This window comes from Micropterus salmoides, unplaced genomic scaffold (assembly GCF_014851395.1).
Source record: "Micropterus salmoides isolate LMB-PRFRI ecotype aquatic unplaced genomic scaffold, ASM1485139v1 Ms_hic_scaffold_3878, whole genome shotgun sequence".
Lineage (NCBI taxonomy): Eukaryota > Metazoa > Chordata > Actinopteri > Centrarchiformes > Centrarchidae > Micropterus > Micropterus salmoides.
Window position 1 is genome coordinate 763 of NW_024043237.1, and position 12319 is coordinate 13081.

At 40.2% G+C, this 12319-nt stretch overlaps 1 protein-coding gene across 4 annotated transcripts; it reads right to left on the reverse strand.

Moving 5' to 3' along the window:
• Nucleotides 1-332: 332 nt before the first annotated feature.
• On the reverse strand, nucleotides 333-11486 carry LOC119885036 (C-factor-like). 4 transcript variants are annotated; one of them, XR_005441153.1, is made up of 6 exons: nucleotides 11241-11486; nucleotides 10950-10998; nucleotides 9803-9921; nucleotides 4508-4618; nucleotides 4065-4261; nucleotides 333-714 (listed from the first exon to the last, which is right to left on the reverse strand). XR_005441153.1 is itself a non-coding variant. In XM_038695294.1 (5 exons), the coding sequence occupies exons 1-5, from the start codon at nucleotides 11469-11471 to the stop codon at nucleotides 601-603; spliced, it is 624 nt and encodes a 207-aa protein (XP_038551222.1). In that variant the 5' UTR covers nucleotides 11472-11486; the 3' UTR covers nucleotides 333-600. The 4 variants fall into 4 exon arrangements, 2 of the variants coding, with proteins under 2 accessions (XP_038551222.1, XP_038551221.1); XR_005441154.1 differs by lacking the exon at nucleotides 333-714 and adding an exon at nucleotides 1979-2244; XM_038695294.1 differs by lacking the exon at nucleotides 4065-4261.
• Nucleotides 11487-12319: the final 833 nt, after the last annotated feature.

The following is a 12319-nucleotide window of genomic DNA, read 5'->3' on the forward strand; positions in this document are numbered from 1 at the left end:
TTAAAATAAAACATAAGTAAAATTAGGTTAGAAAACTACTTAAAAAAAAGCTACTCAATTACAGTAACATGAGTAAATGTGTTGACTTGCTAGTTTTTGAAATAATGTAGTCATAACAAATGCACGTGTACAGCTCCTTAGAAGCTCCTAAGGATCTTTATTACAACAGTGAATTACACTCTGAGGTAGGGATGCCACATCACACAAAAACAAATCTTACATAATGTTGCTTTAAGGTGGACTTCAAAAAATCAGAACCTTTCTGTTAATGTACCAAGATGTGAAAGTCAGATGTAATGCAACATTTAGTTTTTAAATGAGGAAAACAAAGACACATTGGCAGTTGTGTTTATAATGGATATAACCACTGAACATAAAATCAAGTAGTCTGCCAAATGAGTAAATGTAAATATTATGCTAGGATATGTTTAAATAAATGGTATAAAATATCCATTTCAAAATGTGACTAGCATGTTTTTCAGCCAAATTGTCCAATGAGAAGTTAGAGACAACATGTTGCTAAAAAGCTTTTAATTTGACTCTCAGATGTCAAACAAAGGTGGCTGTTGCTGTGTTTAGTCGGTAGGTCTGGTGTGGTTGCTACCAGGGGATAGTGTTTCCTTGCCAGTCCACAAGCATCCCACAATCTTTGTTGCTGAGTGATGACATCACACTGAGCATGCCAAGTACGCTGTCCTGGGTGGTTAAAGGAGCCTAATGGAGACAAGAGATAAGTCAATAAAAAATGAAAGTGGAAACTGCATTATTCATTTATTCACTACTACTCATGTAAGGTAGGGCCTAAATACAGGAGCTTCACAGTGGTGGCAATAGTGGAACTAATTACCCAGGGCCTATTATAGGGAAGGCCAAGAAGCTAAAAATTTTAAGTTTGTTTTCACCTGCAATTTTAAGATTGAAGATTACAAAAACATTACTGTTTGAGAAATTAAACTTTAACCAACAGACCCAGCATCCCTCCCCTCTAACATCTAGGTACACCTTAGAAGGATTGGACAGGTCTGTGTGCACTGACACTATAAATAGCCTTATAAACAGCCATAAAAAGTAGGAAGCAAGAAAAAAGTTACTACAATTCCTCCTGAGGGGGATATGAATGAAATCATTTCATGACAATCCATCCAATACTTTCATCAAGACTTTTCCACTCTAAATCAAAAATGTCAGCCATAGAGGAAAAGTCATCCTCTGGGAACCATGAATGTCTGTGCACAATTTCATGGCAATTCATTCTGTAGTTCAATTCAGTTTTATTTATATAGCGCCAAATCACAACAACAGTTATCTCACAGCGCTTTTCATAAAAGAGCAGGTCTAGACCGTACTCTGTGATGCTATTTACAGAAGCCCAACAGTTCCCACCAAGAGCAGCACTAGGCAACAGATGCAAGGAAACACTTCCTTTTAAGAGGCAGAAACTTCGTGCAGAACCACAGATCCAGACTCCACAGCTCCAGAGCCAGAAACACCTGCAGGAAGTGATAGGAGGAGAGAGGAGAGGGACGAGAAAGCACAAGACTACCAGAAAGGGGAAAAGTTGCTGCATACATACTGGTTGCATACAGAGGGAGAGAAAGTAGAGGAGAGAGGAGCTCAGTGCATAGTGGGAAATCCCCCGGCAGTCTAGGCCTATAGCAGCATAACTAAGGGATGGTTCAGGACTCACCTGAGCCAGCCCTAACTATAAGCTTTATCAAAGAGGAAAGTCTTAAGCCTACTCTTAAATGTGGAGATGGTGTCTGCCTCCTGAACCCAAACTGGAACCTGGTTCCACAGGAGAGGAGCTTGATAGCTGAACGCTCTGTCTCCTAGTCTACTTTTGGAGACTCTAGGAACCACAAGTAACCCTGCATTCTGGGAGCGCAGTGCTCTGGTGGGGTAGTAAGGTACTATGTGTCACAGTTTGTCGTGTGGAGGCAGGTAGTAGGACCCAAATGCAGGACACGGATAGTGCAGGTATAGTTCAAGGGGTTTTAATAAACAAACAAAGGCGAGCAAACTGAGTGGCTGATGACAGAGTCCAAAAACAAAGGTTGTCCAACAGAAATCCAACATCCAATAACAAGCAGGGAAACACAACAAGTGAGGCTGACGACACAAGAACACACTGCAACACAGGGGGACAACATACAATAACCCAACAAAGACAAGACAGAAACACCAGGTATATATACACAAGGACTAACGAGCAGGGCGGGAGCAACACAGGTGAAAGACATGAGGCTAACGAGGCAGAGAGAGAAAGAGAGAGCAGGGGAAAACAGAGACAGACATGCAGAGGGATCACTGGGGTAACAGACATGACAAGGGTTACTGAATACTAGACGACAGACAAGACAGACCCCCAAAACCCAACAGACCAAAATAACGCTAACTAAATACAAAAGTGCAAAACACGGCATGGCAGACAGGCAGAGTGTGACACTATGAGCTCTTTAAGATAAGATGGTGCCTGACCATTAAGAGCTTTGTAGGTGAGAAGAATGATTTTGAATTCTATTCTGGATTTTACTGGAAGCCAATGCAAAGAAGCTAAAACAGGAGAAATATGATCTCTTTTCCTGGTTCCTGTCAGAACACGAGCTGCAGCATTCTGGATCAGCTGAAGAGTCTTAATGGACTTTTTCGAGCAGCCTGATAAAAAAGAATTGCACTAATCCAGCCTAGAAGTAACAAATGCATGGACTAGTTTTTCTGCATCATTTTTAGACAGGATGTTCCTGATTTTCGCAATATTACGTAGGTGAAAAAAGGCGGTCCTTGAAATTTGCTTAATGTGAGACTCAAACGACATGTCCTGATCAAAGATAACTCCAAGATTCCTCACAGTGGTGCTGGAGGCCAGGGCGATGACATCAAGGGAAACTATATCTTTAGATAATGCGTCACCGAGGTGCATTGGCCCCAGAACAATAATTCAGTTTTATCTGAGTTTAACATTAGAAAATTACAGGTCATCCAGGTTTTAACATCCTGAAGGCACATTTGAAGTTTAGCTAACTGATTAGTTTCATCTGGCTTGATCGATAGATATAACTGAGTATCATCTGCATAACAATGAAAGTTTATGGAATATTTCCTGATAATATTGCCTAAAGGAAGCATATATAAAGTGAAGAGGATTGGTCCGAGGACAGATCCTTGAGGAACTCCATGACTAACTTTGGCGTGCATGGAGGACTCATCGTTAACATGTACAAACTGAAATCGATCTGATAAATAGGACTTAAACCAGCTTAGAGCGGTTCCTTTAATGCCAATGAAATGTTCCAGTCTCTGCAATAGGATCTGATGGTCAATGGTATCAAATGCAGCACTAAGATCTAATAAAACCAGTACAGAGACAAGTCCTTTGTCTGATGCAATAAGGAAGTTGTTAGTAATTTTCACCAGTGCTGTCTCTGTACTATGATGAACTCCAAATTCTGACTGAAAATCCTCAAATAAACTATTGCTCTGTAGAAAGTCACACAGCTGTTTAGCAACTGCTTTCTCCAGAACCTTAGAGAGAAATGGAAGGTTAGATATAGGTCTATAGTTGGCTAAAACATCCGGATCAAGTTTGGGCTTTTTCAGAAGAGGTTTAATTACAGCTACTTTAAAGTACTGTGGTACATAGCCTGTTGATAGAGATAGATTGATCATATCTAGTATGGAAGTGCTGACTAAGGGTAAAACTTCTTTAAGCAACCTAGTCGGGATGGGGTCTAAGAGGCAGTAAAGATATTTCAGTCTGGACCAAAGTGGTGAACTAACTGACCAACCAACATTTGTATCCATAGCTGCACACTGCTAACAAAAAACAAACTTACAAACCCCTCATTAGTATGAAGGACACTGTAGCTCATGAAGCTGATGGATACCGGTGGTGAAGGTAATTTACTTCAAAGTAATAATGCCACGATGTAAAAATTACATTACACCATTTCAAGTCCTGCATTAAAAATGTTAATGTAAGCTTTAGATTATTATGTTTTATTGTGGGATGATTTTTTTCTGATGCATTATAATGTTGGAGATGGTGGAGGTGGAGCCAATCTTACCAACTTTATTTACTGCTGAGTTGTTTGGTCTACAAAAATGGCTCAGTAGCTCAGGAGGTAGGTCACAGGATTGGTGGTTCGATCCCCACCTCCTCCTGTCCACATGTGAGTGTACTTTGTCCACAAAGTGTACTTTGACAAGAACTGAACCCCAAATTGCTCCTTATGGTTGGCCAGCACCCTTCCTGGTAGTTACCCTACACACGGGGTGAATGTGTGCGTGAATGACTAGCTTTGGATAAAAGCGCTGTTTAATGTAGCTATTTACCATTTATGCCCAAACCAACAATAATGTACAGACAATATAAACTCCACAGAGGCTGCAGCACACACAAACACAAATATTAAAGTAAGAATTAAAGAACAGAATATATTTATTATATAATATATATTTATATTTAAAAGGCATACAGTACTTCTCTGTAAACGCTCCATCACCTCACCTGTTCTCCTCCCATGTCTGTGCGGACCCAGCCGGGGTGGATTGCTGCTACCAGTATGTTGTGTATCTTGAAGTCCTCAGCTAGACAGCGAGTCAGCATATTCAGCGCTGCCTGGTGAGCACAGCAGAAAGGACAGAAGCTTTGTTTTTCCAAAAGTCAACAATATGGGAATTGTTAAATATTGTGTTACAAAAATGAATTAAGTGTAATAGTATTGAGTGTTAATCATGAAACCCAGGATGTGTGGGTCCCTAGGATCAGCTCAGGTTAAAGACAGTAGGCCATGTGTGACATGGGGTCATCCTCTGTATGATTTCTAGGAATGTGGAAGTTTTAATAAGCTGAGGAGTTTAAGTAACTCCTTATCTGTAACAAAATAAAATAAATAAATTACACATGGTGCCTTTTTTAAAGGTTCAGTGTGTAAGATTCAGTCTACAGCCTCCCCTTTCAAAGAGTGTAGGATACCTACGGTGGCTGACACAGTAATACCATATGTTATTGTGAAAATGATTGTTACTTATTCATCAAACAACAGCAACATCAAGAAATGAAGTGCTACATGATGTCTCATACTCCTGTAATACATTACTGTACTGTACTGTAATCATACGTTTTGTTACATCTTGGGAGGGTTGGCTCATCTGGACTAGTATGTAGTTAAAGTAAATGAAGAACATCTCAAAAACTATCCCATCTAGTGTAAGGATGAGCTTTGCCACTGACAGACAACAGGAAAATGTAAGTGTGAAACATCACTGTTTCTGCACCACAGTCCATTATAAACCACATAATAGATGAAATTTACAAAGGCATAGTCAGGTGAGGATCAAGACTCCTTTCCACTTTGTTCAATTAGCAAATAAGCAAAGCCAAAATACAGCGTTGTGGAATAACGCTGTATATCATTACTTTTTCTTCTTCTTCGTATATTTGTTTTCAACATAGTGATGAGCATCTACACTGCCGGAATTCCAAAAGAAGACGAAGAACGTAGAGTAGTTTGTCCGTTTGTCCGCACAGTGGGAACTGTCAAAATGTCAAAACCATCCAAGTTAAAACATTTTTGGATAAGTTTCACATATAAAGACCTCATTGCGAATCATTTCCCCTATTTTAACTTCTTTAACCCTTGACAAGTACATTTCTATTTAGTTCTTAATTTGTCATTTCAAAATGTTTGCTTAAATTTTTTCAAGCTTTTATCTCAATTTCTGATTTGTGCTAAATTCAAAAACATGAAATATTTTGTTTTCTTCTCCTTTATTTGATCAAAACTTCATTGAGCGTAAAATCTTCTATTCAGGAGGAATAAGACCAACCTTCACAAATCAGGAGACAAATTTCAAAGGCCATATCCCATGGCACAGTCCTCAGAGTGACTGCTATCACCAAGAGAACCAGAGCTGGCCTGAGGAAATACTGCACAGCCTCAGCATCATACCTGATCTGTGCAGTAATGTGAATATTTCAGAAGCTGAACAAAAAAACAGGGAGCTCTCTTATGACAGATACTTCCTATGCCAAATGAAGGAAACACACTTCTTGTTTTGTTTAAGCGTGGTCTTCCATCTTTACAATGACATCATAAATTAGAATGCAAAACCTGGAAAAGAGAAGAAAAGATAAATGACTTCAAATGACTTCAGATGGACTGCTGACGCTCACGGGAACAGGTAATTGTGTGACAAATTGTAATTAGTGAAACATGTTTTAAACATTATTTAATGCAAATATGAATTTTCTGAATTGTGGTTATTTGTGTCTGGACTGCTAGACATATAGTTCATAGACTTGCTGAGCATTAGCCTGTAATTGGTCGATGACATATGCAAACCCACAAACAAAAGAAAAATAATTTCCTTATAATTTTCATAAATTGGTCTGTTTTTGTAGATGGAAGCCCCCCAATCACAGCTGTCTATTTTCTGAGACATTAACTAGGGCTTCTCATCTTTATTGAACGGTGTAGTAGAGAGGGGATTCGTGCCAGAATGGGATTTAAACCCCCAACAACCTGGCACCTTGTCACAAAAGCTCCATACATCACAATAATGTGTTAAACTTGTTACTCTGATTTCAACTTTTATCATTGCTGCTGATCTAATTCTCAATTTGAACCGCACTCCCACCAAAACACCTGTGCAAGACACCTGGAAAGTAAATGCTCTGTATTTGTATAGCGCCATTATAGTCTTTGCGACACCTCAGAGCGCTTTCACACAACATCACATTCACATTCACATTCATATAGTGAATGTAAGTGCTCAAACGGAAACTAACATTCACACACAGTCAGGATTCAGTATCTTGCCCAAGGACACTTCGACATGCAGCCTGGAGGAACCAGGGCCTGAATCCTTGGAAACCCGCTCTACCTACTGAGCCACAGCCAAAAGTGTCTGCAAAATGACCATTGTGTCTCATCTCTTTGGCTCAGAGATGATGTAGGAGTACAGTGACACCAAAGGTTTAAGTACTGATAGCTTTACTTGTTCCTTTACAGGTAGTCAATGCGAGACTACTCCAGCTGGCAAAATCTGAGCAGAATGTGAGATAAGATTTGGTGTCAGTAGTCTTTGTAAAGACTTTCGTGCTACCAACAGGCTTGTCCTTTGATCTTTGCTGGTGATTGATTTGCAAACATACCATGTCACAGCTTGGTGGAGAAACTGGCTAAACAGGGAATCTATCAGCTTCCTGCGTTTGAAATGCATCAGGTGTGCCTGTGTCTTTTATCTGCACGTTCTTCCCTTTTGCTTTATTTTACAGAAGTATATATGACAGTAACAGACTACAAATAACTTTATACTTTGTAGAGCTGAGAGACCATCAGATTCCTTCTGTGGGTGACCACTGCACTGAAATTAAAATGCTGTTTCTTGTTTATGGAAGACTGTTTTGGGGACATTTATACTTTTTGTTAAACAGTTAAAAGTTGAGAGAGATCGGAAGGTTAGGGGACAGAAAGGGGGACAACTTGATAAAGGTCCTGGGCCTGATTCAAACCTGACGTCACAGTTACAGATTATGCTTCTTAGCCCACTGAGCCACCATCAATATAGTTATATATCTTATTACATAGAATCAAACATGTCTGTTATTTTTGGCTGAGCTTTTGAAAACATATGGAGCCTGTCCGCACTCTGCCCATGCACTCACTGCACATGAACATATGTTTTGGGGGAGTGGCTTTGGAGCAAGGCCTGAAGGGAGGAGCTGGGATTTTTTTGGTTGGATTCTTTCAACAGTCTTGCTAGTTCTTCAACGTTGCCCACCCCACCTTTATGTAGCAGGATATGTCTGTCAGTAACAGTTCTTTAACAAGTGTGACACAAGTTGTTTTTTATTTATGAAACCCCGGGGTTATTTAGTTCACAAACCCTAGGATGTTTCTATGTTTTTAGTCACGCAATGTGTGACATAATGTTATGCCTGTAACTATTTACATGTTGTAACCATTACCACAAAGAGTAACTGTCTACATGAGGAATGAGTAATGTAATTTCCTATGACAGTGAATGCAGTTTGGGAAGTTTATTTGTAAGGCACAGTTTCTGCACATGATAAGGTGTAAAAACCTAGCCTGCTAATTCTGCATCCTATAATGTTATTTGTTGTATAATACATTTTATTAGTCAGTCATGAGGCAACATCAAGCTCCTTATTTCCTGATTCCGTTTGACTCTGTGGTTATTTGCAAGAGGATGCTTTCGACTACAGTTTTGTGCAGCTCTCTGTAGTGAGTGTGGGCATCCCCTGTCCTCACTCCAGATGCGCTTGGCTCTTCCACAGCCTCCACTATTTCCTTGAAGACACCATCAAATTTTGCTCACTCACTTTCAAAGTTCTACCAAAAAATCTTCTTCAATTCTAGACAGACAGAAGTGGACATCAGGCTCTTGAGAATTCCAAGAAGCATGTTGACAAAATCGTCACTCCTCATTGGCGCTGAGTATAGCTACCTCGGTGTTAGGTGCGCTTTGTTTTGTTTTGTTTTTGTGTCTTAATTCAGTTTTCGGCTGTGATTCGACTGTGCAACAAACTGGACAAACTTCAGCTTCTGGTGGGGAAAAACAGAGACTTTTATTCATCTTCTGTTCTGTGCTTCACGAAGACCTGGCTGTCTGAACTGATACTGGACTCCGCGCTGCAGCTGGCAGGCTTCCAACATGTACAGAGCGGCGACACAGAATTCTCCGGCAAAACAAAAGGTGGAGGTGTTTGTTTTTATATTAACTGGCTGGTGTACCGACTTAATTCTGTGAAGATTCTCAGTCATCCAGGTCATAGTTATCTAACGAAGGTTAAAGTCAAGGGCAACTGGACTTGGTTGAAGATACTGGACTTGATTCAGCAGCACTGTTCTCCTAATCTGGAATTTCTTATCATTAACTGTAAACTGTTTTACTCCCCCGTCAGTTTGCATTCCCTCTGGTTCCCGCATGCTGGCTGACCAGATACTGTGTGTGGAGCAGACAAACCCGGACTCCCTTGTTATTGTCCTCGGTGACTTTAACAGGGGAAATCTCAACAAAGAACTCCCCAAATACAGACAGTTTATAAAGTGTCCAACCAGAGAGGGGAACACTTTGGATCACTGCTACACCACAGTTAGCAGTGCCTATCACGCCGTCACACACGCCTTTTATGGTAAATCCACTGAAACCGACCAGTGTGAGCTGACAGGCAGGTTTATCCTGTCAGTTTCTGTCTTTACAAAGACAAGTCTTGCAGGATGAGAGTCCTACCTGAAGAGAGGCTGTGAAGTCTTCACGTTACGCAATAGGAGAACCACATACAACATTATTTATCAAACTGGGTCAGAGGATACACATATGACAACATCTGGTTTTCAAAATTATAAAGACAGCAATTATAAAGACAAAGAATCTGGGTGAAAGTATGGATCAGCACACGCAGGTAGCAGGGATCGTCTGAGCTACAGAGAGAGCTGGAGGGGAGTAAAAAGTGTTTTGCAGTGAAAAAGTAGCAGCCTGCTCTCATTGGCTGGATGTGGATGTCGAGTCGGCCGACTCCTCCAGATATTTGACGTGCCAGATATCTGGCTGACTGTGATGTGTCACAAATGTGTCAGGGAGCCGTTTTGATGCGTCCTTGTGTAGTTCACACTTAATGACTGGTGACCACTGATCGCTAAAAATCGTGTAGTGTGCACTAGGCTTCACTCATTTTCTTGGAGTGCGTGTGTAGGGGGGGAGGGGAAAATGATATGATGTACCAAAATGATATACTAAGCATATTAAAATCAGATTTTGTGTAAATCCTTTTTACCTTGCTGGTCCTATACGAGTACATCTGTGCTATAGGGAAGGTTTCTGGACATTTCTCTATGGATGAGATGATCGTGGAGATGTTGATGATGGCTGACCTGCTGCAGGACATTTCATCACCTGAGACAGAGAGAGAGATGAAGTAATTTCCATCATGGAATAGGAATAATAATAATAACTATAATGTAAAAATTGGAATGTTCATGTGATATAAATAATAGTTTTTGTACATGTATGTATTTTTGTGTATAAATCACAGCGATTCATACTGTTTCCACTTCATGAGATCTGTCTATATTCTGACTTTTTGTTAAGTATGGAGGGGACTAAGAACACTGGTGGGCCCCTTGGAGTCTTGTAGATGTAAATATATCTGGTAGTCCAATGCATTTAATGCCTGAACACATCTGCTGTGATAGCAGTGAGATGTTCTTCCGACAGAACTTTCTTCATCTGTTTTGTGGGAACATTCAGATGCTGGCACACCGGTAGTGATGCGTTTTATGCCAACAAGCAATGACTGATTTACCAGAGCTGAAAGGGGAGCACCCTACAGCCATGTAGGGAGCTCCACAATATGCCATTGTTGTGAAAAAATTCCCCTGTAGAGAACTTATAATTTTTTATGATTGTATAGTTTGTGTTAATTTGCTTTGGCACTGTTTTATTGTATGCAGTCATGCCAATAAGGTCACTGATCTAGTGATGGAGTAGCTCCAGCAAGAACAGTTTCTAACGTCCAGATGCTCCAGATAAAAAGAAACTCTGCTTTCAGGGGAAGGATTACAGTCAAAAACAGGATGGAGGAGGTCAAACATGGATCACCATTGGTGTAGCTTTTCCTTATTGAAGAGCGCTGAGAGAAGAAAAGGACTGAGGGCAGACAACTATGTCGCAATAATGCTCTTGGACAGGTTGCTATTTGTAAAACAGAATGTACCATTTAGATCCACAGCAAGACACACCATCACAGGTCACTGCTCTGCTCTACTTAATGCTAAAATTCCATGCGCAAAAGGAGAGCGTGATGGGGCAAGAAACCATGAGTATCCATTGATTCTCTGCTTTTTCTCTGCTTTTTTCAATCCCCCATAATCCCTGTATCTGAGACACAAATTCTAGTACAACATGAAAGAAAGGATATTTACCCTTGTTCTTTTCCCTTTCTGCTGATCTCTGGAGCAGTGGGAGAAACATCTGAAGATAGAGAGGAGAGTTTACTGACTAGTGATCAATTATACTCCCAGAGTGTTTAAGTTTGTTGTGTAATTAAACAGCTGACAATGCTTCTGGACAGTGGTGTGTAGGTCTGTACAATGCTTTAAGCTATAAATGATTCAACTAGTTATATTAATACCATTTGAATACACACCTACATATTTCAAATTTTCGGTATCTCATTTCTGTGTGAGTGTGTGAACACTATAAGCAAAGAGTACCTTTGCAATGAGAAATGGTCCGACCACATTGGTTTCATACACATCCATCATGTCATTTTTCCTGGTGGCAGATAATGGTGCTGGTGAGGCTGGTTGGTTGATGGCAGCATTGTTGATGAGGAGGTTCAACCCACCGGCCCCGATCAGCTTGCTCACAGCCTGGACAGCAGCAGAGATACTGTCCTCATCAGACGTGTCTGCAGATGGACATGCATGTACACAAATGTACATTATTAATATTAAAATGAAAATGTTCTGGGTTCACATTTTTGTGCTTTCTTGCCCCTCTCCTCTCTCCTTCTGTCTCTTTCTTCAGTTGTTTCTGGCTCTGGAGCTGTAGGGTCTGGATCTGTGGTTGTGGGATTCCTGCTGTCCCTATGTTCCCACCATTACCTTTCTATTTCTATTATTTTACATCCCTGTGTTGGGCTACTGTGTGTTCTCTATCTATGTCCCTCTCTCTCTCTCACTCACTCTTGTATACTTACTATATGTAAAATATTATATGTTAGTTGTAGCTATTACAGATATCATCAACTAGTGAACCTTTGTGTGCATTATTACTCACTGACACTAACATGCTGACAGGGTTTAGTTTAGTTAGTTTAGTTATACAGTATGACTTTACAAGAAGGAGGACGTTAAATGATACACAAGTAAATATGAAGGATACCAATAACACCCAAGATGCATTTCCATTGTGGTTTTGGTGTTTGAAGAGTCATGTAACCAGGTGATCATACAACCAACAAACCAACTCCATAAACACCTCTGTCATCAGTAAAATTACCAAGTCAAAAAATTATAAAATGAAAAACTAAAATTATCAATTAAAATTATAACTATGATGGTAGTTTTGCACTTCCATATTCACCACAAGAAATAATTTGACTCTTTAAGAAAACTGTAGTGGTTTTATTGTACAAAGGTCAATTGTTTCTCTTCTGGATACAACAGAACCTAAAAGAACAGACTCCCGTGCTGGTATTGAACTTGCACAAGGCAGCAACACTAGCTCTAGTCTGGTCTGCATGTGCTCCCCTAACGCTACAGAGGTGGGAGATCTGTTGCTATACATA